This window comes from Cherax quadricarinatus, chromosome 38 (assembly GCF_038502225.1).
Source record: "Cherax quadricarinatus isolate ZL_2023a chromosome 38, ASM3850222v1, whole genome shotgun sequence".
Classification (NCBI taxonomy): domain Eukaryota; kingdom Metazoa; phylum Arthropoda; class Malacostraca; order Decapoda; family Parastacidae; genus Cherax; species Cherax quadricarinatus.
Genome location: NC_091329.1, coordinates 4479962 through 4506919, shown reverse-complemented (window position 1 = coordinate 4506919; position 26958 = coordinate 4479962). Strand labels below are relative to the sequence as shown.

The 26958-nt window shown below is 41.9% G+C and overlaps 2 protein-coding genes across 3 annotated transcripts in view; one reads left to right on the top strand and one right to left on the bottom strand.

Moving 5' to 3' along the window:
- LOC138853725 (uncharacterized) lies at positions 1–26617 on the top strand. 2 transcript variants are annotated; one of them, XM_070092030.1, is made up of 4 exons: positions 1–135; positions 15247–15616; positions 17870–17970; positions 19586–26617. In XM_070092030.1, the coding sequence occupies exons 2-4, from the start codon at positions 15383–15385 to the stop codon at positions 19773–19775; spliced, it is 525 nt and encodes a 174-aa protein (XP_069948131.1). In that variant the 5' UTR covers positions 1–135; positions 15247–15382; the 3' UTR covers positions 19776–26617. The 2 variants fall into 2 exon arrangements, with proteins under 2 accessions (XP_069948131.1, XP_069948132.1); XM_070092031.1 differs by having other exon boundaries at positions 37–119.
- Positions 24898–26958, bottom strand: part of LOC128692966 (thioredoxin domain-containing protein 9) — a 29931-nt gene continuing 27870 nt past the window's right edge. The window contains exon 4 of the mRNA XM_053782362.2: positions 24898–26949. Coding sequence (XP_053638337.1) covers positions 26678–26949 — 272 coding nt within the window. The 3' untranslated portion in view covers positions 24898–26677. The remainder of the gene's footprint in view (positions 26950–26958) is intronic.

The window sequence follows — 26958 nt, the reverse complement described above, 5'->3', positions numbered from 1 at the left end:
TCGAAGCGTAGTGTTGAACATATGAGTCCAGGATACGTGTTGCCTGCCACCAGTGTTGCTGTTGACGTGGTGGAGGGGAGGTGTGCTGCTCCACTGACAGGATATTAATATACGTGGAGGTGCAATTCTCTCGGCGTATGTGCTGTGAATTTACGTTATAATCCCTATTTTAGGGATTGGGGTATATTTGTCTAATGTTGGAAACGTTACGCGCACTCTTAATTAATGCCCCTTGCCTACCCGATAGGCTTTAAACCCTATTAACTCTGATAACTGTGTTGTTATATTGGAGGTGAGCTGCTGAACTGTTCCCTGGTGACTTGTAGTGGAGGGTGAGCTGGACTGTTCTCTGGAGACTTGTAGTGGAGGGTAAGCTGCTGGACTGTTCCCTGGTGACTTGTAGTGGAGGGTGAGCTGCTGGACTGTTCCCTGGTGACTTGTAGTGGAGGGTGAGCTGCTGGACTGTTCCCTGGTGACTTGTAGTGGAGGGTGAGCTGCTGGACTGTTCCCTGGTGACTTGTAGTGGAGGGTGAGCTGCTGGACTGTTCCCTGGTGACTTGTAGTGGAGGGTGAGCTGCTGGACTGTTCCCTGGTGACTTGTAGTGGAGGGTGAGCTGTTGGACTGTTCCCTGGAGTTTACCTGGAGTTTACCTGGAGAGAGTTTCGGGGGTCAACGCCCCCGCGGCCCGGTCTGTGACCAGGCCTCCTGGTGGATCAGCGCCTGATCAACCAGGCTGTTGCTGCTGGCTGCACGCAAACCAACGTACGAGCCACAGCCCGGCTGATCAGGAACTGACTTTAGGTGCTTGTCCAGTGCCAGCTTGAAGACTGCCAGGGGTCTGTTGGTAATCCCCCTTATGTGTGCTGGGAGGCAGTTGAACAGTCTCGGGCCCCTGACACTTATTGTATGGTCTCTTAACGTGCTAGTGACACCCCTGCTTTTCATTGGGGGGATGGTGCATCGTCTGCCAAGTCTTTTGCTTTCGTAGTGAGTGATTTTCGTGTGCAAGTTCGGTACTAGTCCCTCTAGGATTTTCCAGGTGTATATAATCATGTATCTCTCCCTCCTGCGTTCCAGGGAATACAGGTTTAGAAACCTCAAGCGCTCCCAGTAATTGAGGTGTTTTATCTCCGTTATGCGCGCCGTGAAAGTTCTCTGTACATTTTCTAGGTCGGCAATTTCACCTGCCTTGAAAGGTGCTGTTAGAGTGCAGCAATATTCCAGCCTAGATAGAACAAGTGACCTGAAGAGTGTCATCATGGGCTTGGCCTCCCTAGTTTTGAAGGTTCTCATTATCCATCCTGTCATTTTTCTAGCAGATGCGATTGATACAATGTTATGGTCCTTGAAGGTGAGATCCTCCGACATAATCACTCCCAGGTCTTTGACGTTGGTGTTTCGCTCTATTTTGTGGCCAGAATTTGTTTTGTACTCTGATGAAGATTTAATTTCCTCATGTTTACCATATCTGAGTAATTGAAATTTCTCATCGTTGAACTTCATATTGTTTTCTGCAGCCCACTGAAAGATTTGGTTGATGTCCGCCTGGAGCCTTGCAGTGTCTGCAATGGAAGACACTGTCATGCAGATTCGGGTGTCATCTGCAAAGGAAGACACGGTGCTGTGGCTGACATCCTTGTCTATGTCGGATATGAGGATGAGGAACAAGATGGGAGCTAGTACTGTGCCTTGTGGAACAGAGCTTTTCACCGTAGCTGCCTCGGACTTTACTCTGTTGACGACTACTCTCTGTGTTCTGTTAGTGAGGAAATTATAGATCCATCGACCGACTTTTCCTGTTATTCCTTTAGCGCGCATTTTGTGCGCTATTACGCCATGGTCACACTTGTCGAAGGCTTTTGCAAAGTCTGTATATATTACATCTGCATTCTTTTTGTCTTCTAGTGCATTTAGGACCTTGTCATAGTGATCCAGTAGTTGAGACAGACAGGAGCGACCTGTTCTAAACCCATGTTGCCCTGGGTTGTGTAACTGATGGGTTTCTAGATGGGTGGTGATCTTGCTTCTTAGGACCCTTTCAAAGATTTTTATGATATGGGATGTTAGTGCTATTGGTCTGTAGTTCTTTGCTGTTGCTTTACTGCCCCCTTTGTGGAGTGGGGCTATGTCTGTTGTTTTTAGTAACTGAGGGACGACCCCCGTGTCCATGCTCCCTCTCCATAGGATGGAAAAGGCTCGTGATAGGGGCTTCTTGCAGTTCTTGATGAACACAGAGTTCCATGAGTCTGGCCCTGGGGCAGAGTGCATGGGCATGTCATTTATCGCCTGTTCGAAGTCATTTGGCGTCAGGATAACATCGGATAGGCTTGTGTTAATCAAATTTTGTGGCTCTCTCATAAAAAATTCATTTTGATCTTCGACTCTCAGTCTGGTTAGCGGCTTGCTAAAAACTGAGTCATATTGGGACTTGAGTAGCTCACTCATTTCCTTGTTGTCATCTGTGTAGGACCCATCTTGTTTAAGTAGGGGCCCAATACTGGACGTTGTTCTCGATTTTGATTTGGCATAGGAGAAGAAATACTTTGGGTTTCTTTCGATTTCATTTATGGCTTTTAGTTCTTCCCGCGATTCCTGACTCCTAAAGGATTCTTTTAGCTTAAGTTCGATGCTTGCTATTTCTCTGACCAGTGTCTCCCTGCGCATTTCAGATATATTGACCTCTTTTAGCCGCTCTGTTATTCTTTTCCGTCGCCTGTAAAGGGAGCGCCTGTCTCTTTCTATTTTACATCTACTCCTCCTTTTTCTTAGAGGAATAAGCCTTGTGCATACATCGAGTGCCACCGAGTTACTCTGTTCTAGGCATAAGTTTGGGTCTGTGTTGCTTAGTATATCTTCCCAGCTTATATCGGTTAGGACTTGGTTTACTTGGTCCCACTTTATGTTTTTGTTATTGAAGTTGAATTTGGTGAATGCTCCCTCGTGACTAGTCTCATTTTGTCGGTCTGGGGCTCCACACATACATGTCTGAACCTCAATTATGTTGTGATCTGAGTATATTGTTTTTGATATGGTGACATTTCTTATCAGATCATCATTGTTAGTGAAGATGAGGTCTAGTGTATTCTCCAGTCTAGTAGGCTCTATTATTTGCTGGTTTAAATTGAATTTTGTGCAGAGATTTAAAAGCTCGTGTGAGTGTGAGTTTTCATCAGAGCTGCCTCCTGGTGTTATTACTGCAACAATATTATTTGCTATATTCCTCCATTTTAGGTGCCTTAAGTTGAAATCCCCCAGGAGCAAGATGTTGGGTGCAGGAGCTGGAAGATTTTCCAGACAGTGGTCAATTTTTAACAGCTGTTCCTGGAATTGCTGGGATGTTGCATCCGGAGGCTTGTAGACTACCACAATGACTAGGTTTTGGTTCTCGACCTTTACTGCTAAAACTTCCATTACGTCATTTGAGGCATTAAGCAGTTCTGTGCAAACAAGTGACTCTGCAATATACAGGCCAACCCCCCCCCCCCCCTTTTGCCTGTTCACTCTGTCACATCTGTATAGGTTGTAACCTGGGATCCATATTTCGTTGTCCAAGTGATCCTTTATGTGGGTCTCAGTGAAAGCCGCGAACATTGCCTTTGCCTCTGCAAGCAGTCCACGGATGAAAGGTATTTTGTTGTTTGTTGCTGGCTTTAGACCCTGTATATTTGCAAAGAAGAATGTTATCGGACTGGTGGTATTGTTGGTACTGGGGGGGGATTTTTTTTCCGGCATTAGTATCTGTATCTGTTGGTTTGGAGTGGAGGCCATCGACTGTGGTTCCACTCCAGGAATGACTGGATTTGGTGTACGATTTCTGCCATTTCCTGCCAGTTTTTTTTCCTTCCTGGCACTAAAAAACCTCTCCCTCTTGAGTGGCTGTGGCTACCCAGGTTTTCCCATGGCCTGGATGTTTTGTATCTTTTTGTCCCCTTTAGATGGTATGCCTGGCAATTTAAGTTATAGCACAGTCTTTCCTGTACTGAAGAGGTACACATTTCAGGGTGAAAAAGCTTACAGGAAGGGAGTTTGCATTTTCCTGTTGTCATAAGGGCATGACATTTTCTAGGGTGGTCATAGTTGCATGTCCCATCTGTTTTTCCAGATTTCCCATGCCAGCAGATACCAAGTGCATAGTATGAGCACAGGCTTGGTTTCCGTTTGCCTTGGGTTTCTGTGACTGTATTCCCTGTTGGTGCATGTTTCCCTGTCTTACTCCTATCCTCCCTAGCACCAACAATGGAGCTCCCACCAGTTGTTTTTGGTAATTTATCCTCACTATTGCTATTGGAGTCCTCTTGTTTGCTATTTCCTGCGGTATTTCTAGTTTGCAATATTGGTTTTATCTTATCTTTGACTACACTTGTTTCCCTACTATGGCTCCTGTCCTCTGAGGTCATTTATATGTATTCCTTCCTGCGTATAATTCCCGACTACCTGGACAAAATCTCCAGCTTCACCATTACTGTCTCCCAGGACAGTATCTCCAGCTTCACCATTTCTGTCTCCCAGGACAGCACCTCCAGCTTCACCATTTCTGTCTCCCAGGACAGCACTATCAGCCCCACATTTACTGACTACCAGGACATCACCTCCAGCCTTACAGTTTGTGACTACATGGCCAGTATCAAGGGCAGTACCATTCAGCCCAGCCTTTTTGTTCCCATCTGTTGTAGAAAGCTTCCAGGTTTTCTATGAAAGCAGCTTTGATGTTATCCTCTTTTAATACCCTCGTGATTTTAGTCCACAGATTTTCCTCATTTGGGCATACCCAAAAACACTTCTCTGTTTTAATACTGCTTGTAGCTAGTTCTGGGATATCTGCACAAGGAGCGTGACACCAATTTCCACAAAAATGACAATTTATCCATGTGGAAGCCCGTTTGTTTGACTGACCACAGACTTCACACAGCTTCATAATGATTTGAATGGTTGATTTACTGCAATTCTACTAGCAACCTCTTGAATATTATATTAATAACCTCCTTAAATGAAGCTCTAGCTATTTGTATTTCTGTTTCTAACGTTCCTGATTTTTAATGTTTGTGTTTATAAGGGCGCCTACAAACCCATCCGTTTACAGTCTGCTTTATTGTCCAACGAAACTGTTTGAAACCAGTCCCGGGTTCGGACCAGTCAAGGGTTCGGACCAGTCCACTTGTAGTGGAGGGTGAGCTGCTGGACTGTTCCCTGGTGACTTGTAGTGGAGGGTGAGCTGCTGGACTGTTCCCTGGTGACTTGTAGTGGAGGGTGAGCTGCTGGACTGTTCCCTGGAGACTTGTAGTGGAGGGTGAGCTGCTGGACTGTTCCTTGGAGACTTGTAGTGGAGGGTGAGCTGCTGGACTGTTTCCTGGAGGCTTGTAGTGGAGGGTGAGCTGCTGGACTGTTCCCTGGAGACTTGTAGTGGAAGGTGAGCTGCTGGACTGTTCCCTGGAGACTTGTAGTGGAGGATGAGCTGCTGGACTGTGCTCTGGAGACTTGTAGTGGAGGGTGAGCTGGACTGTTCCCTGGAGACTTGTAGTGGAAGGTGAGCTGCTGGACTGTTCTCTGGAGACTTGTAGTGGAGGGTAAGCTGCTGGACTGTTCCCTGGTGACTTGTAGTGGAGGGTGAGCTGCTGGACTGTTCCCTGGAGACTTGTAGTGGAGGGTAAGCTGCTGGACTGTTCCCTGGAGACTTGTAGTGGAGGGTGAGCTGCTGGACTGTTCCCTGGAGACTTGTAGTGGAGGGTGAGCTGCTGGACTGTTCCCTGGAGACTTGTAGTGGAGGGTGAGCTGCTGGACTGTTCCCTGGAGACTTGTAGTGGAGGGTGAGCTGCTGGACTGTTCCCTGGAGACTTGTAGTGGAGGGTGAGCTGCTGGACTGTTCCCTGGAGACTTGTAGTGGATGGTGAGCTGCTGGACTGTTCCCTGGAGACTTGTAGTGGAGGGTGAGCTGCTGGACTGTTCCCTGGAGACTTGTAGTGGAGGGTGAGCTGCTGGACTGTTCCCTGGAGATTTGCTGTGGAGGGTGAGTTGCTGGACTGTTCCCTGGAGACTTGTAGTGGAGTGTGAGCTGCTGGGCTGTTCCCTGGAGACTTGTAGTGGAGGGTGAGCTGTTGGACTGTGCCCTTGAGACTTGTAGTGGAGTGTGAGCTGCTGGACTTTCCTGGAGGCTTGTAGTGGAGGGTGAGCTGCTGGACTGTTCCCTGGAGACTTGTAGTGGAGGGTGAGCTGCTGGACTGTTCCCTGGAGACTTGTAGTGGAGGGTGAGCTGCTGGACTGTTTCCTGGAGACTTGTAGTGGTGGGTGAGCTGCTGGACTGTTCCCTGGAGACTTATAGTGGAGGGTGAGCTGGACTGTTCTCTGGAGACTTGTAGTGGAGGGTGAGCTGCTGGACTGTTCCCTGGAGACTTGTAGTGGAGGGTGAGCTGCTGGACTTTCCTGGAGGCTTGTAGTGGAGGGTGAGCTGCTGGACTGTTCCCTGGAGACTTGTAGTGAAGGGTGAGCTGCTGGACTATTTCCTGGAGGCTTGTAGTGGAGGGTGAGCTGCTGGACTGTTCCCTGGAGACTTGTAGTGGAGGGTGAGCTGCTGGACTGTTCCCTGGAGACTTGTAGTGGAAGGTGAGCTGCTGGACTGTTCCCTGGAGACTTGTAGTGGAGGGTGAGCTGCTGGACTGTTTCCTGGAGACTTGTAGTGGAGGGTGAGCTGCTGGACTGTTCCCTGGAGACTTGTAGTGGAGGGTGAGCTGCTGGACTGTTCCCTGGAGATTTGCTGTGGAGGGTGAGCTGCTGGACTGTTCCCTGGAGACTTGTAGTGGAGAGTGAGCTACTTGAATAACTTTCTTATTGTTATTAGAGGTGATTCCATAACACATTTAACCCTCTTGTTTCCCACAAGCACTTTTTACCTCATATCTTCTTACAGTGGCAAGGTAATTAAGTTCAACCAGAGCAATTTAGCCACTACTGCTGAATCAGTTAATGCTGTCACCTTTGCACCAGGAAGATGCTCCTCATCCCTTGCACAAATATAGGAGTATTTGCCGGAGAGATTATCCCAGTTTTCAGTGAATGGAATTCCAAGTTCGTTGCAGTAATTCACTACCCATTTCTCTTGTAGGCAAAAATGCTACATGTAATTGTGATCCCTTCCTTCGACCTAATTAGATCAATAGCTGACTCGTACTTGGTCAGCAACTTCTCTTGCGTTTCCCTACATTACCTTCAGCAGTGAGGCAGATAATGAGAGTGCTCCCATTACCTGACATGTTATTTATCCTGCTAACTACGTCACCCATTCCTGCCCCAAGGAACCACACCCTCTGTCATGCGCCTTCTTATCCCTGTTACATAATGATCAATCCACATATCTAATTCGGGGATCTCCAAAAGCAAAAATGTCTTTGTTTCATATATGTTGAGGCATTTGTCCTAAAATAACGGCTTTGTTGGTGGAGGCTAATGCACGTGATGCTCAAAGACTGCACATGCTGCTGCTCCAGTGAGGCTGGAGGGAAGACCCGTCGCTGGTAAAGGTGGAGGAGGGGAGCCACCTGTAAATAGGGTGGAGGCTTATTTCACCGATGTCTTATTTTAACTTGACAAACATTCCAACAAATCTACAACATAAATACTCAAATTTCCATCATTATTTCCTCATTCATTTGTCAGTGTCATTTGTGTGGGTCACCGTGTATATAGTTTGGAAAAAAAAATAGATTCCATTTCTTGGAACAGTCAGTCAGTGTGCTCTGGATGCTGCGTGTTTCTCCAATTTTGTGTCGACCGCAAATTTAGCCATCCTAAATGTTTGCTTTCTCTCAGCATCATTTACATACATTGAAGATGGTTGAGAAACTCGATACAGCCTCAAGACTTAAGTTTGTGATCCAATTATGTTATTTGGGGAAGAAATGCCCCTCAAGGAAGGTTCCCTGATGTTGGTGAGGGGCTCTTGATTTAGGGAATTGGATCTGTTGTTAGGTAAGACACACATGCAACAGTTAGACAACTTTATTCCGAAACGTTTCGCCTACACAGTAGGCTTCTTCAGTCGAATACAGAAAGTAGGCAGGAACAGTAGAGATGTGAAGACGATGTAATCAGTCCATCACCCTTAAAGTCGTAGAATTTGAGGTTGTCAGTCCCTCGGCCTGGAGAAGTTCAGTTCCATAGTCAGATAGTTCCTGACTATGGAACTGAACTTCTCCACCATACGTTTCCACCATAAACACATCATCTATCAAAGACCTCACTACGAAACGCAGCCCCACACCTCTAACTTCTACAGCAGGCGTCTACACTATCCCCTGTGGGTTCTGTCCCAAGAAATATGTAGGCGAGACAGGCAGAGATCTTGCAGTCCGCCTGAATGAGCATCGAAATGCCTCTAACAGAGACGATGTAAGGTACGCCTGTGTCCTCCACAGAGACTCCACGGGGCATCTGATGAACTGGAATGAGGCACAACTCGTTCTCACCGAACCAGACCTCAGACGCCGACGATGCCTAGAAGCCTCGCTAATCGCCGTCACCGACACTATAGAACGCAACACTGGAAACTACAAAATTTCAAAAACATTGGCATACATGATACTTAAGCAGCACCAACCCAACAACACAGGAGTCACATGATTTCATCGTCTACCCGTCCTCATCATAGATAGAGGTTGTTCTGATTAAGACCTGCCTCGCATGAGCCAGTAGGCCTTCTACAGTGTTCCTCCATTCTTATGTTCTTATGACATTCCTCAGGTCACGTGCGTCACACCTCGCTCTCCGCCTATATATATAATGTCTTTCTACCTCTGTATGTTAGAAGTGATCAAGGTCCCAGGACCGAAACGTTTTCTAATAAATATGTTAGTGTTTGCTTACGTGTCTTTCTAAACCACGTCTACAGTTTACAATTTTCATACAGAGTCAGAATTATCATTATCGGTATTCTCGTGGTAAGTTTATTCATAGTTATATAACTTATCATATATGACAGCATTTGTGTAGATTGCCTTGGATAATCCAAAAACGTTAGTGACATATTTCCATTGGGGGCCTACTTATTACCATTGGAAACAAAAAAGATTGATAGGCTTCAGACTGTCGATCCGAGGTTCACATTGACCTTGAGTTGTGTAGGTTTTATTTTTACTGATCTTATTAAATCCCACACGGTTTTAGTGCTTAAATGTCTGGTGCACACGGTGGTGCGCCAGACAAGAGGAGCGCACACGGTGGTGCACCAGACAAAAAGTACACGTGGTGGTGCACCACACAAGTTGAACAACCAGTAACGGTGATGCTAGCTAATATTTCCTTTTCTGAAAATAATGTCTAACTTTAATATTTGCTATTATTATCATTAGAAGTAGCAGTATATTTGTAATTTGAATTTACCTGGAGAGAGTTCCGGAGGTCAACGCCCCCATTATCATTTATTATTTTCCAAGAGCTTGCAGTAGTGAATATTCTAGGTATTGAAGTATTCTTGACTGGTGGTGAACATACGGTTTTGTTGACCCAATTAGCCTAACTAGCCATGATTATAGAATCACGACGTCACCAGCCCATTGACAATGCTACCGCTACTCTGTATAAAAGCTGGGAAGAGCTTGGTATATCAGGTATACACACAGTAGCTTGTTGACCAGGAAGGACCCCTCCCGCTCATTCTCCATCCAGCAGTTAGTTGGTAAGGGTTATATGTTGCTGTTTTTTTTTTTTTTGTTGGGTGAAAAGGGGGGATATCGGTGTTTTATTGGGTGAAGAGGGTGTGTGTGTGTGTCGGTGTTTTGTTGGGTGAAAATGGGGTGTGTCGCTGTTTTGTTGCAGAAGGGGGTATGCGTCGCTATTTTGGAGGGGGGGGGGCACCAGCAGTGAAGGCATAGAGGTTCGAGCCTCCACCGCTGATTGCGCAGAACCCTTGCAGATTTAGCTTCATGTAAGTAAAATCGTGTTCCTTTAATCAAGTTTTATCACCAGCCTTGATGCTGGTGATGGGGGGGGGGTTCTTGATACAAATTATTGAGTAGCACTAAACCCTTAGGGATTATACAGTGCTTGTGGGAGGGATATGGAAGGCATTCAGGCTCAATTCAGGGAACTGGAGCACAGATCTAACTGAACATCAAAATGGTATACAATACCGACAGGTTGGTAGGTAAGACACATAGGCAACAGTTAGGCAACTTTATTCTGAAACGTTTCGCCTACACAGTAGGCTTCTTCAGTCGAATACAGAAAGTAGGCAGGAACAGTAGAGATGTGAAGACGATGTAATCAGTCCATCACCCTTGAAGTCGTAGAATTTGAGGTTGTCAGTCCCTCGGCCTGGAGAAGTTCAGTTCCATAGTCAGGAACTATGGAACTGAACTTCTCCAGGCCGAGGGACTGACAACCTCAAATTCTACGACTTCAAGGGTGATGGACTGATTACATCGTCTTCACATCTCTACTGTTCCTGCCTACTTTCTGTATTCGACTGAAGAAGCCTACTGTGTAGGCGAAACGTTTCGGAATAAAGTTGCCTAACTGTTGCCTATGTGTCTTACCTACCAACAGATCTAACTCCCTAGATCAAGAGCTCCTCACCAGCATAAAGAAACCTCCCTTGAAATAGCAAACAAGAGGACTCCACTAGCAATAGTGAGGATATATTACCAAAAACTGGTGGGAGCTCCATTGTTGGTGCTAGGGAGGATAGGAATAAGACAGAGAAACATGCACCAACAGGGAATAGTCACAGAAACCCAAGGCAAACGGAAACCAAGCCTGTGCACATACTATGCACTTGGTATCTGCAGACATGGGAAATCTGGAAAAACAGACGGGACGTGCAACTATGACCACCCTAGAAAATGCCATGCCCATATGACAACAGGAAAATGCAAATTTCCCTGTAAGCTTTTTCACCCTGAAATGTGTACGTCTTCAGTACAGGAAAGACTGTGCTATAACTTAAATTGCCAGGCACACCATCTAAAGGGGACAAAAAGATACAAAACATCCAGGCCATGGGAAAACCTGGGTAGCCACAGCCACTCAAGAGGGAGAGGCTTTTTAGTGCCAGGAAGGAAAAAAAACTGGCAGGAAATGGCAGAAATCGTACACCAAATCCAGTTATTCCTGGAGTGGAACCACAGTCGATGGCCTCCACTCCAAACCAACAGATACAGATACTAATGCCGGAAAAAAATCCCCCCCCCCCCCAGTACCAGCAATACCACCAGTCCGATGACATTCTTCTTTGCAAATATACAGGGTCTAAAGCCAGCAACAAACAACAAAATACCTTTCATCTGTGGACTGCTTGCAGAGGCAAAGGCAATGTTCGCGGCTTTCACTGAGACCCACATAAAGGATCACTTGGACAAAGAAATATGGATCCCAGGTTACAACCTATACAGATGTGACAGTGTGAACAGGCAAAAGGGGTGGGGGAGGGGCCTGTACATTGCAGAGTCACTTGTTTGCACAGAACTGCTTAATGCCTCAAATGATGTAGTGGAAGTTTTAGCAGTAAAGGTCGAGAACCTAAACCTAGTCATTGTGGTAGTCTACAAGCCTCCGGATGCAACATCCCAGCAATTCCAGGAACAGCTGTTAAAAATTGACCACTGTCTGGAAAATCTTCCAGCTCCTGCACCCAACATCTTGCTCCTGGGGGATTTCAACTTAAGGCACCTAAAATGGAGGAATATAGCAAATATTGTTGCAGTAATAACACCAGGAGGCAGCTCTGATGAAAACTCTCACTCACACGAGCTTTTAAATCTCTGCACAAAATTCAATTTAAACCAGCAAATAATAGAGCCTACTAGACTGGAGAATACACTAGCCCTCATCTTCACTAACAATGATGATCTGATAAGAAATGTCACCATATCAAAAACAATATACTCAGATCACAACATAATTGAGGTTCAGACATGTATGCGTGGAGCCCCAGACCGACATAATGAGAGTAATCACGAGGGAGCATTCACCAAATTCAACTTCAATAACAAAAACAAAGTGGGACCAAGTAAACCAAGTCCTAACCGATATAAACTGGGAAGATATACTAAGCAACACAGACCCCAACTTATGCCTAGAACAGATTAACTTGGTGGCACTCGATGTATGCACAAGGCTTATTCCTCTAAGAAAAAGGAGGAGTAGACGTAAAATAGAAAGAGACAGGCGCTCCCTTTACAGGCGACGGAAAAGAATAACAGCGGCTAAAAGAGGTCAATATATCTGAAATGCGTAGGGAGACACTGGTCAGAGAAATAGCAAGCATCGAACTTAAGCTAAAGGAATCTTATAAGAGTCAGGAATCGCGGGAAGAACTAAAAGCCATAAATGAAATAGAAAGAAACCCAAAGTATTTCTTCTATGCCAAATCAAAGTCGAGAACAACGTCCAGTATTGGGCCCCTACTTAAACAAGATGGGTCCTACACAGATGACAGCAAGGAAATGAGTGAGCTACTCAAGTCCCAATATGACTCAGTTTTTAGCAAGCCGCTAACCAGACTGAGAGTCGAAGATCAAAATGATTTTTTTATGAGAGCCACAAAATTTGGTTAACACAAGCCTATCCGATGTTATCCTGACGCCAAATGACTTCGAACAGGCGATAAATGACATGCCCATGCACTGCCCCAGGGCCAGACTCATGGAACTCAGTGTTCATCAAGAACTGCAAGAAGCCCTTATCACGAGCCTTTTCCATCCTATGGAGAAGGAGATAAGATAAGATAAGATAAGATTTCGTTCGGATTTTTAACCCCGGAGGGTTAGCCACCCAGGATAACCCAAGAAAGTCAGTGCGTCATCGAAGACTGTCTAACTTATTTCCATTGGGGTCCTTAATCTTGTCCCCCAGGATGCGACCCACACCAGTCGACTAACACCCAGGTACCTATTTACTGCTAGGTGAACAGGACAATAGGTGTAAGGAAACGTGTCGAAATGTTTCCACCCGCCGGGAATCGAACCCGGGCCCTCTGTGTGTGAAGCGGGAGCTTTAGCCACCAGGCCACCGGGCCACGGGGGTCGTCCCACAGTTACTAAAAACAACAGACATAGCCCCACTCCACGAAGGGGGCAGTAAAGCAACAGCAAAGAACTACAGACCAATAGCACTAACATCCCATATCATAAAAATCTTTGAAAGGGTCCTAAGAAGCAAGATCACCACCCATCTAGAAACCCATCAGTTACACAACCCAGGGCAACATGGGTTTAGAACAGGTCGCTCCTGTCTGTCTCAACTATTGGATCACTACGACAAGGTCCTAAATGCACTAGAAGACAAAAAGAATGCAGATGTAATATATACAGACTTTGCAAAAGCCTTCGACAAGTGTGACCATGGCGTAATAGCGCATAAAATGCGTGCTAAAGGAATAACAGGAAAAGTCGGTCGATGGATCTATAATTTCCTCACTAACAGAACACAGAGAGTAGTCGTCAACAGAGTAAAGTCCGAGGCAGCTACGGTGAAAAGCTCTGTTCCACAAATAAATAACAAAAAAGGCACAATACCGTGACTGGAACAGAGCACAAATAACCCGCACATAAAAGAGAGAAGCTTACGACGACGTTTCGGTCCGACTTGGACCATTGACAAAGCCACACTAGACTTTGTCAATGGTCCAAGTCGGACCGAAACGCCGTCGTAAGCTTCTCTCTTTTATGTGCGGGTTATTTGTGCTCTGTTCCACAAGGCACAGTACTCGCTCCCATCTTGTTCCTCATCCTCATATCCGACATAGACAAGGATGTCAGCCACAGCACCGTGTCTTCCTTTGCAGATGACACCCGAATCTGCATGACAGTGTCTTCCATTGCAGACACTGCAAGGCTCCAGGCGGACATCAACCAAATCTTTCAGTGGGCTGCAGAAAACAATATGAAGTTCAACGATGAGAAATTTCAATTATTCAGATATGGTAAACACGAGGAAATTAAATCTTCATCAGAGTACAAAACAAATTCTGGCCACAAAATAGAGCGAAACACCAACATCAAAGACCTGGGAGTGATCATGTCGGAGGATCTCACCTTCAAGGACCATAACATTGTATCAATCGCATCTGCTAGAAAAATGACAGGATGGATAATGAGAACCTTCAAAACTAGGGATGCCAAGCCCATGATGACACTCTTCAGGTCACTTGTTCTATCTAAGCTGGAATATTGCTGCACACTAACAGCACCTTTCAAGGCAGGTGAAATTGCTGACCTAGAAAATGTACAGAGAACCTTCACAGCGCGCATAACGGAGATAAAACACCTCAATTACTGGGAGCGCTTGAGGTTCCTAAACCTGTATTCCCTGGAATGCAGGAGGGAGAGATACATGATTATATACACCTGGAAAATCCTAGAGGGACTAGTACCGAACTTGCACACGAAAATCACTCACTACGAAAGCAAGACTTGGCAGACGATGCACCATCCCCCCAATGAAAAGCAGGGGTGTCACTAGCACGTTAAGAGACCATACAATAAGTGTCAGGGGCCCGAGACTGTTCAACTGCCTCCCAGCATACATAAGGGGGATTACCAACAGACCCCTGGCAGTCTTCAAGCTGGCACTGGACAAGCACCTAAAGTCGGTTCCTGATCAGCCGGGCTGTGGCTTGTACGTTGGTTTGCGTGCAGCCAGCAGCAACAGCCTTGTTGATCAGGCTCTGATCCACCAGGAGGCCTTGTCACAGACCGGGCCGCGGGGGCGTTGACCCCCGGAACTCTCTCCAGGTAAACTCCAGGTGAGGGGTCTTGATACAAAGAACTGTATTTTCCTCTTGGATCGTTCCGAAAATGCCTCACATTTACAGTCGCCAAGTAACCCCTATAGATTTCACTTCCTAATATAAAAATATCCAGTTCCTTGGAGAGACATTAAAACACCTGTTTATTATGACATTTGAACACGAGCTCTAAACCCAGAAGGACCATAAAAGTAAATAAATTTGTAGTCATCACCCACACTTGCTCCCCACCTGTAAGAGACCAACAGGTTTAGCACTTCCCCATGTTTGTCTATAATAATTAGTCCACTGTTGTAAGTTGTTGGGATGGTAGTTGTAAGGTTCTCACCAAAATTAATATCTTCATCTCTCCCACAGTCCATGATACTGAAAGACTTTTAATCAGAATAATTGAAGTTACCCGTTTCCTTTCGTTATACTCTATTAAGTTTCATTGTCCAGGTGCTGTTTAGTGTTTTTATTTTTAATAAATTTAAGTTTTGTAAATTAATTTCTCTTAATGTATTTCCAGACTGTTACTACTATTCTCTGCCAGTTTATCAAATTCAGAGCAGAAGAAAAAAGGGCAACCATTAATATCAACAGCAAGTAGTAAAAAGTAGCAGCTGCAACAAGGAGTACCATCAATAAACAGCAACATCGTCACTATGGCTAGTTTCAACAGTACGATACTCTATGCAATACTTTACCCAATATTCAACAGCCCAGTACTCAACAATCCAATTGGTGGTATAGCCACAGTGCTGGCACTAGCTGAAGTCGCTTTTGGATTGGTCTTTCTCACACTCAGATTGGCAGCTTCATATACATTCAGAATAAAGAGGGAGACCTATAACCTCAATACTACAGATGAAAACTTCCTTCACTATTTGCTCTTGAGGGTAAGACCTAACAAAAGACATTGTAGAACAAGCTTTTATTGGGACATTTTGCTCTGTGGACCTTTATTTAGCTCTACACAGTGTTTCCCTCACTATTGTTGGCAGTACTTCCTCCTTCATGAATTCCTTTTACCATTATACTCAATGCGAGATTTATTATATAAAATGTATTAATTATTTTTACAATTAAAAGGGTCCCCTCAAGGGGCTCTTGCTCTGAGGAATTGGAGCTGTGCTCCAGTTCCCTAAATTGAGTCTGAATACCTTCCATCCCCCCACATGCGCTGTATAATCCTACGGGTTTAGCGCTCCCCATAATTGTAATAATATAATTTAAAGAGAAGTGCTGAAACTTGTGTGGGTTTTAATATTTCGTATTCATGGTGGTGTTAAACCTATTGGGATCATATATTTGGGGTATCATTATTATAATAATCAAGGGAGAAGCACTAAACCTGTAGGATTATACAGTGCCTGTGGGGAGGGATGGAAGGTATTCAGGTGTAATTCAGGGAACTGGAGCACAGATCCAGTTCCCTAGATCAAGAGCCCGTCACCAGCATCAAGGAACCTTCCTTGAGGGGGTATCAGTGCACCCACTTTTGAAAGGCCAGGATAATAAAAGGGGATGATTTCCAGTATGTATATGTGAGGCACAAATAGGGCATTCGACAGTCAGTTGACATTACTATCGCAAAATTTTTGCCGCGCATACCGATTAAAAACCCGCTTACCGATTTTCGTCCGAGACGCGTCCAATGTGCCCTCACATGTGCCGGCCGTCCCATTGTTTACCAGCCAGCCTCCGCGGTAACATCCAAGCATACACTCGGAATATTTCGTATTATTACAGTGTTTTCGGTGCTGTTTCTGGAAAATAAGTGACCATGGGCCCCAAGAAAGCTTCTAGTGCCAACCCTGTGGTAAAAAGGGTGAGAATTAGTATGGAAATTAAGAAAGATTTTGAAGGGTTTGGGGCTAACCCTGAGAAGCCTATGCCAGTTGTGGAATCCATTGTGCCTACTTCAAAGATTAAGGAAATGTGTGCACAGTGGGTTGAACTGCAAACCTTTATAGATGAAAATCACCCTGACACAGCTGTTGCAAGCCGTGCTGGTGACTATTTCAATGACAATGTTATGGCCCATTTTAGGAAAGTCTTGAAGGAACGGGAGGTACAGAGCTCTATGGACAGATTTGTTGTGCGACAGAGGTCCAGTGACTCTCAAGCTGGTCCTAGTGGCATTAAAAGAAGAAGGGAAGTAACCCCAGAAAAGGACTTGCTACCTCAAGTCCTAATGGAAGGGGATTCCCCTTCTAAACAGTAAGAAGATAATGCTCTCCCCTCCTCCCATCCCATCAATCATCACCAGATCTTCAATAAAAGTAAGTGTCATTTAATTGTGCATGCCTTTTTCAGTTTGTGTGTATTAAAATTAACATTTCATGTGGTAAAAAAAATTTTTTTTCATACTTTTGGGCGTCTTGCACGGATTAATTTTATTTCCATTATTTCTTATGGGGAAAATTCATTCGCATAACGATTATTTCGCATAACGATGAGCCCTCTTGCACGGATTAAAATCGTTAACCGGGGGTCCACTGTATATAGTTGTTTACTAGCCAAACCACCAGCAGTCAGCTTGCTCAAATAGGTGAAATCTTAACCAATAACCCACACCATATACTATACGTATACAGTTGATTGGAGGGAGTGGCAGTCAAACATGGTTAACTAGTCCTCATGGGTTAAGTAGCAGTTGCAACACTGAAATCACTGTTAAGAGGCAGACCTTAGAGCTTGGTTAATGATAGTTCTTTCAGATTCTTTCCTCTGTAAGCTGTGTGTGTTATAAAAGGCAACTCAGATGCCAGGAGCAAGGGGTTAGTAACCCCTTTTGTATAAATTACTTCATGTAAAAAGACAAACTTTCATTTTACCTTTTTGGTCACCCTGCCTCAGTGGGAGACAGCCAGTGCATTAAAATAAAATCTTTCAGATGCTTTTCAAATGGGTCAGTGTAATAAAGCAACTACATACATTCATAAATTAGGTAACTCATAAGACAAAGTTAAAGGAGAAGTGGACATCAAACCAATAACCACAATTATATTTGTTAACACTACTTAAAATTCTTTGTTTTCATTTGAATTAAAATGAGGCCGAAGAAGGAATGAATCTTGACCCTCCTGAAACATGTACAGTACAGAACATAAACTTTTATAATTACAGAGTACAAGTCTCTCCAACAGGTACTGACAGCACTGGATGACTCGGAGTGTATAGCCCTCGCTCTCTGTTATGCCTCCAGCTTTATGCCAGAGCATAGGACCACTCACAACATCACCCTCAGGTAGGATTATAATTACTTTTGTAGGCAAGTGCTAAACCCTTGGGTCATGTGGTGCTTAAGGATTAGGAGGAATCAGATTTGATTTATGGAATGAGAGTAGCTTTTTAATATCTTTAAAAACACATCACTAACATCAAGGTAATCCCCCTTTGATGGCTAAGTAGGATGTCGACCAAAATGGTAAACCATCCATGTACATCACTGGGCAATGTAGGTATAAGAGTAAATTACAGGTTGATTGAAAGATGAAAATTCTTTGGCATCCACTGACATATCTCCATTTACAGAAGATAAATCTGTCATGTTCAGAAGGTGGTTCACCATTGCGCACAGGGAATGGGGCTGCCATGTAAAAGAAATGAGGTTTTCATGAATAAGTTTTCATACCCATTTACAGTATGGGTAATAAAGAAAAATACTAAGTGTCCATGATGTTATAGCATTATTGTATCCATGTTTAATTCTTCCACTGTTGCAACCACCAAAATTTAAGTCCTGCTGGGGTTGTAATTCAAAAAAAAATTCTTCCGAAATGGTAGAGAATCTTTTTTTAAAGGTAATGACAACAAAAATGCAATATTTGATGTAAACCTTCAATAATTATGCAGATGCATGGTTGGTAAAGAAACACTGTGCAAATGTAATTTTGCCCACTTTAAAGTTTACTCTAGGCCAGTTTCGGTGTTCATACCACCCAATTCCTCATGGTTTTATAAGTATGCCTTCCATACTACCTATCGAGTGCAAGAAACTGCCCATTCAGTTAGCAGAATTACCCCAGAAGTCTGTAATTTGAACAATTTTACACAATTCGTCAAATTTCAATTTAAAAACAGGGTTCAAAATAATTTTACACTATTTATTGGCTTAAAATAAAACTAGAAAACTGTGGTTTAGACCATCCCAATAATTGAAGCAGATATAGTAAAAACCCATAAATAGATCAGAAAGAGGGGGTTAGGGAGACCCCTACCCTTCAAGACGCTTGCCAAAAATTGAATATTTCTGCCATTTTTTAGGCCTATTTCAAGCCATTTTCTGATCTGAAACTGACCAATATCATCACCATTCCACTAGCATATCTTCTCTTCTATAACTGACACAATGAAATTGCCAATAAAACTAGGAAAACTACCCTAGAAAATGCCTCAAGTCGTCATTTTAACCGCAGCACAAGGTCAGAAGTTGGCTGTTCCCATCATGCACTGCGTGGGAATACCTCATTCCTTGCCTGGATAATGGAAGGCATTCAGGTTCAGTCCAAGTTGATCAGATAGTGTTAGTTTTAAGTTCACAATTACTTTGTTCACAAAAAAAGCAATAACCTCAATTACTGTACTTTACAAAAGTGCTCAACCTATTACTCACAAAAAAAATGTATGGGTTCTTCAGACTGTGCAATGTAATACTATTCTGAAGTTTGCAGAGTGCAGAGCTGTATGACCCTAGTGGGTTTAATGCTTCTTTTTTTTATAATGATGATAATACTGTAATAAAGTTTGCAGAGTATTATACAAAATTTCTACAGCATTTACAAAGATGTAATTTAAAATATTAATGCATGATGCTTTGGTCCTCTATTCCAACCTGTTTATACAATCATTTTTCTTTCCAGTCCTCAACCGGATCTCCCCATCCCCTGGGATGAGCATCACACACCGGCTTCCAAGTATCAATATGCTTCTTTCATTGGACGGTGGGCAAAATTTACCTCAAACCAGACCCAATGCAGTCAAGTCTTTCCATCCTGTCCCTTCCTTCCTGCTGATGTTGTGAAACTCTTAGCCAACAGAAAGGTTTGGTAGCAAGTGGCTTAGTCTTACCAAAGAACACAAAAAAAATATAAATTAATCAGTATCCTTTAGGGTGATTTTTTTTTTCTTTTCATTCACGAGTTCGCCGGGTCACCATCTGGAGAAGACCAGGCCGGAAGTACTGGTGAACCTACATGACTGCACAAGTGTTTCATTCTTTGAGGTTAATATAAATATTGTGACTGTGATAAGGATTTTCCAGAAGTATAAAGTTATTTACATAGTTTTTTGTCAAGACAAATGCATAAAATGTTCTAGAACAAACAAGTAAACATAAAGCTGTTTATTTAATATTTGTACAAAAAGATTATATGTTGATTAATGATTGCTTATGTGCAAAAAGCAGTAACTGCAATGTGTAGTTATAGAAAAATAATCTAACTTGCTACAATACACCTAATGATAGGATGACAGGTTCATTATGTATTACAGTAAATGTGAAAATGTGCCACAAATATTGTAGTAAGTCTTCCAAAATTATATGTATATAATACTAAACAGTGTACAGCATCCTGACTGCAAAATTAGCAATTCTAGGTAGGTAGGTAGATGGTTTTGAAATCTGAAGAGTGGTTTGACTATATACTGTAGATTTTTCAGTAGTCTTGGATACTAAAAAATTAAAATTAAACTACTATAAGTGGAGCATACCTTCATGATGTTCAGAGGGTCAACACCCCCTCAGGCCTTGCAGTAGATGAGGGCCTGATCAACCAGGCTGTTACTGCTGGCTATTCAAACTGACATACGAACCACAGCCCAGCTGATTTTTAAGTCTGTCTAGCTCCCTCTTGAAGACAGCCAGGGTTCTACTGGTAATCCTCCCTTATGTATGCTGGGAGGCAGTTGAACATTCTGGAGCCCCTGATACATTGTGTTGTCTCTTAACCTACTCGTGGCACCTTAGCTTTTCATTGGGGAAATGTTGCACCGCCTGCCAAGTGTTTTGCTTTCATGGCTAGGGATTTCTGTGTGCAGATTTGGGACTAGTCCCTCTAGGATTTTCCAAGTGTATATTATCACATATCTTTCTCACCTATGTTCCAAGGAGTACAGGTCAAGAGACTTTAAGCATTCCCAGTAATTTAGGTGCTTTATGGTACTTATATGTGCAGTGAAAGTTCTGTATATTCTGCAGGTCTTCAATTTTGCCTGCCTTGAAAGGGGCTGTTAATGTACAGCAATATTCCAGCCTAGAGAGAACAAGCGATTTGAAGAGAATCGTCATTGGCGTGGCATCCCTAGTTTTGAAGGATCTCATTATCCATCCTATCATTTTCATAGCAGGTGTGATAGATATGTTGTTGTGACCTTTGAAAGTCAGATTCTCTGACATTACCACTCCCAGGCCCTTCACATTAGTTTTTCACTCTATTGTGTGGTTGGAATTTGTTCTATACTCTGATAGTTTATATTTCCTCAAGTTTTGTCTTCATCGAACTTCATGTTGTTTTCTGATGCCCATTTAAAGACTTGGTTAATGTCCACTTGTAGATTTGCAGTGTCCTCAATGGACGAGTCATGCAAATTCTGGTATCAGCAAAGGACATGGTGCTGTTGCTTACATGCGTGTGTCAGATATGAGGATGAGGAAAAGGATGGGAGTACTGTGCCTTGTGGAACAGCTCTTCACTGTAGTCACCTCTGACTTTACTGTTTTACTATTACTTTTTGTATTCTACTTATTAGGAAGTTATAGATTCATCTACCAACTTTTCCTGTCATTCCTATATCACACATTTTGTGCGCTATTACACCATGGCCACACTTGTTGAAGGATTTTGCAAAATTTGTATATACTACTACGTCTGCATTTTGATTGTCCTCCACTCCATCCAAGACAGTCGTAATGATCCATTAGTTGAGAGGCAGGAGCGACCTGCTCTAAACCCATGCTGCCCTGGGTTGTACAATTTATGAGTATCCAGGTTGTTGGCAATCTTGCTTCTTGGATCCCTTTCAAAGAATTTTAAAATGTGGGACATTAGTGCTGTTGGTCTGTAATTCTTTGCAATTGCTTTACTTCCACCTTTGTGGAGAGGGACTATATCTGTTGTTTTTAATGACTGTGGAAAGACCCCTGTGTCTATGCTCCTTCTCCATAGAATATTTGAGGCACATAAAAGGGGTTTCTTGCAGTTCTTGATGAGCACTTTAGTTCCACAAGTCTGGGCCTGTTTTTTCAAAGTCCTGTGGTGTTAGGATTCTATCAGAAATTCTTGAATTAACCCAATTTTGAGTCTATCATAAAAAATTTAAGATTGTCAACCCTTACTCTGATTAACAGCTCACTAAGCATAGTCATATTGGGACTTCAATATCTCGCTCATTTCTTTTCTGTCCTCTGTAGAAGTCCCATCTCATTTAAGCAGGGACCAAATACTGGGTGGGTTTTGCCCTAGATTTGGCATAGGAAAAGAAACTTAAGTTCTTCCTGTGTTTCTATTTCTCTGGCCAGTGCCTCCCTCTGTATTTCAGATATACAGGCCCCTTTCAGCAGCTCTGTGATTCTTTGCCTTTGCCTGTAGAGGGAGTCTCTCTCTCTCTAGTTTACAGCTTCTTTTTCCTTAGGGAAATGTGCCTTGAGCATACTTTAAGTGCCACAGTTAATTTTTTCTAGACAAAAGTTCAAATATTTTCCCAGCTTTTCATTTAGGACATGGTTAATTTGATCCCACTGCGTGTTTGTTATTGAAGTTGAATTTGGTGTAAGCACCCTCAGGTCAAGTGTATTTTCCACTATTTGTTGGCTTAAGGTGAATTTGTTGCAGAGATTTAATATCTTGTGTGTGTGTGAATTTTCATGAGCTCCCTCCTGGGGTTATCTCTGCTAAAACATTATTTGCCACATTCCTTCATTTTTAGGTGTCCTAAGTTGAAATCACCCAGCAGTGAATACAACAAAATACCATCAAGTTAAGTTAAAATAACCAGCATTATAAAAAATTTCCTCAGGTGTATTAAGTCCATTGGAGTTAATTTATTATTTTAAATTGTTTAATTAATGGACATTCTTGTTTTAGCTTTTAAATGTGAGTTTCACATTTTCTAGGCTTCTAGTAGTGTCATTCTCAAAATTAAAGCAGCTCATCTGCTCTAAGAGAATTATTTTAATCAAAACTAAGTGCTAAACCTACCAGGGTCTTCTCTAGGAGAAACCTTTTGTAACAAAAGTGTGGTCTTTACCATCTGTCATCTTGTTTACTCTCTTGATTTGTTCATTTGCATTCATCATTTTAACTAGAACTAATTTCTGTGAACCACCATACAATACCAATATAACTAGTTCGAACTTGATTGCCTCCCATTCTCCATACACTGATGTGTACAGGTTTAGCACTTCCCATTTATAATTATAAACCATCCATCATTAAATATATTGTGAAGGCTTACCTGCCTTCTCAAGTGTTTGTTACAAAACAGTAGGGCTTTGTGCCATCTGAGCACTGAGGCCCCCCCTCCTTTTTTTTTTTTTTTAATCTAGTGACACACTCTGTAACTTCATATTTAGCTGTAGTGACTACTTTCACACACTTTTTAATAGGTGACAGTCTGTACTAAATACACAAGCTCTTATTTTTCTTTCTTATTTCTATTTCATGAATGGTAAATCTATTTGCACAACTCTCAGGCGGTTTCCAGCACTAGCTCACGAACTGTAAGTATACCTAACACTTCAATGTTCTTCAACAAAATTAGAGGTTCACATTTAATCTTTTTTTAGCACCTACAGCAATGCTAATATTCCTCTTGGTTACCATCCAGGGACCAGATAGGGATGAAAATATCATTATTAGCTTGATAAATGGAATATATCTGTAGGTGGCATGGGTTGTTGATGAAAGGGAAGTAGTCTTGTACCACTGAGTGTAGTACCCAAATTTTGCACATAAGTGCTACAGGGTGTAGTGCCAGTATTTTGAACATTACCTGTTTCAACACTTCACAGTGTGCATATAAAGATTTTCAGTTGCACTAAAAATTGCACTGAAGTCATGTTGCATGAGGGTTTACTGTTTTAACATACTGTACTATACTGTAAATAGATTTTTACATAGCTCTATCTTAATGTAGAGTAAGACTAGAATTTGTCTAATTTTGCTACATAATGTCACCATACATAGAGTAAAAAGAACACCTATGGCAAAAATTTATTACAAAGCATATGATGCCAACAAATTAATGGTGAACAGCTCACAAAAAAATGATTACAAATTACATTATTAAATACATATGGAAAGTTAAAATATGAAATTTGACTCTGTTAAGAGAGATGTTTAGCTCACAATTTCCACAGTGTGTAGTAATATAAAAGCATCTACTTAAGCACTAGTATGTCCATTGCAGGAAATTCCTTTATAACCATGTTAGTTGTATTTTCAAAAACAAATTTACGTTTGTATTTTTCATCTGAACATTATAAAAAAATTTTCCTTCTATTCTAAATCCATATTTCTAGGTTTAGCACTTATTTTAGATTATAATAAATTCATATTATTATAAAGAACATCCACAAAATGTAGTGCAATATATATTTTAAGACACCAGTTCTGGAAACATGCCCCTCAAGGAAGGTTCCTTGATGTTGGTGAGGGGCTCTTGATTTAGGGAATTGGATCTGTGCTCCAGTTCCCCGAATTAAGACTGAATGCCTTCCACATCCCCCCCCCCCAGGCGCTGTATAATCCTCCGGGTTTAGCGCTTCCCCTTTGATTATAATAATAATAATCTGGAAACATGGATAATACATTTTTATGCATAATGAATATTACCATTTAACTATCAGTACCAGTTTCAACTGTTTTACCATTAATGCCAACTCTAAATAAATATAAAAATAAAAAATTAAACCTGTATGGGGCATTCAGCACCTCTCATTTACAAACATTATTAGCTTGTCCCTAAAATTCTTTGCAAAATAGGGGCTTAACAAGAATATTTGACCAGACTGTCTAGAAATACAATACTGGACAGTATGCATATTACTGTACTTGTATACTATATAAGAAATGCAGTACTGTGCAGTATACATACTATAAGTGTACTATATATTTTATAAAAATTTCTCATGATTGTTACCACTTCATCCTATCAAGAAAAGTGAGAAACATACTGTGCAAGAAAATTTTTTATTTTACTAACTTATCAAAATGAATATATATGTACAATCTGAAAATTGTGTTACATTGTCTCGAGAGCTGTACTGCAGTCTGACCAGTTCTCAAAAAATATGCAAGTTTATCAATATATTACCCAAATTTTGATAACTGCCATACATTTCTTTGGGCAATATCTTTGGCTAATACTCTAGGGTCATATTTATCTTTAAAAATTTTTTAAAATCACTACAGTATTCAATAATTACACTGGCAAATAATGGTTTCATGTTTAAAATTGTCTGACTAATTTTGGGACACTGAATTCAATTCTGAACTTAATTTTGTGGCAACATGTGCAGCTTCTTTGAAATAAAACTCCATTGAACTATTTCACCAAGACACAGCTATCATGAAGAAAAGATATGAGAGGAACCTGATGGTCAACTGCTGCGAGTGATACTCAAAGCTGTGATGTAAATATATTGCGACTATGGGAATTTTTTTTTATTTTTATTAAAACATCGGCCGATTCCCACCAAGGCAGGGTGGCCCGAAAAAACTTTATAATCATTCACTCCATCACTGTCTTGCCAGAAGGGTGCTTTACATTAGTCTATTAAACTGCAACATTAACACCCCTCCTTCAGAGTGCAGACACTGTACTTCCCATCTCCAGGACTCGAGTCTGGCCTGCCAGTTTCCTTGAATCCCTTCATAAATGTTACTTTGCACACACACACTCCAACAGCACAAAGTATATTATTATTATATGAAACTACTATGTGCACTGAGAAATTGTAGGGTGGTGATTAATGCAGGTCCATGGGTATCTAAATTAAGAAAAATACTGAATACAGTAATAGAACTCTTGAACTAGAAAAACAATTGTGAGAAAAAAATTCCAGTATAAACTGCTTTTTTTCATTTCCTAAAAACATATGTTGAGATTCTGAATTACAAATTTAATCAAAATTGAATGATTGTTCATTCAAAATTAGAGAGATGAACAAAATGTATACCTGCTGTATTTTCATGCTCATTTCCTGAAGTTAAAAATACTAGAAAATTTGTAGCTAAATACCTGACAGACTTGTTTCAATCAAATTAAAGGTAGCTATTACATTACACAGTATTATGAATATTGAGGAATGTAAAAAAAAAATGAAGCCAGATAAACTAGTACTTGCAATTATCAGCACGAGCTCTTCACCGAAATCTAAAAAGTTTACTGTGAACTGAAGCAGCTGTATGGCCCATGTGGGTTTAGTGCTTAGTTATATTTGTAATACTAATAATTGAACTGAAGCATCAATCTCAATTCCATGCTTAGACCCTTTGTTTAGCTTGGTTGCCTGATAAAACAAAGTTTACCAGAAATGGTTTATAACTAGTCACTGGAGAAGTGCGACAGTAGCTGTAAGTAAAATACAGGTGCTCCTTGACTTACAATGGGTTTGTCGGAACATAACCCCATGGTAAGTTGAAAATATTGGAAGTCGAATAAGAATATATGCTAAATAAAATAAATGTCACTGAATAAGTGAATAGACAATATAATTACTAACTAAATACCAGTATTGAAAAGTAAAAAAAAATGTATAAAGTTATGGATTTACTGCCTTTATGCTGGGTAATCTTAAGTTTCATGTCAAAGGTAATAGTTTTTGCATCATCGTAAGTCAAGGAGCACTTGTACATAAACTCTCTAAGATTTGTGAAGCTCAAGGAGGCAAGTGGCTTAGCGCTTCTTTTTGATTATAATAATAATAATCAAGGAGGCAAGAAAAAAAAATATTAATCGGAATCACTGTCATCACTGTCTCCTCTTCTTCCACCCCTAATGGTCTTCTTTTTCTTAATATCTACTTTTATTCCTGGTTTAGAAGCAGGAGGGCACAGAAGATCTCCAGTATATTCTATCACAGCTGAACGTCCAATTCTCCACTCTAGCGTTTCGGTAGTGAATTCATCTGTGTTTCCTAGGTCTGTGAATCCAACGATGTAATCCTTAGTCTTGCCATTCTTTACTAAACACAATGTAGGAAGGACACGAATGCTGAGTCGTTCTGAAAATA

Excerpts from the sequence above, each read along its gene's own strand:
- LOC138853725 (XM_070092030.1), top strand. The coding sequence starts at position 15,383 with ATGGCTAGTTTCAACAGTACGATACTCTATGCAATACTTTACCCAATA. Across the intron at positions 15,617-17,869 it reads TTCACTATTTGCTCTTGAGG|GTACTGACAGCACTGGATGA; the intron begins GTAAGACCTAAC and ends TCTCTCCAACAG. Across the intron at positions 17,971-19,585 it reads ACTCACAACATCACCCTCAG|TCCTCAACCGGATCTCCCCA; the intron begins GTAGGATTATAA and ends TTTTCTTTCCAG.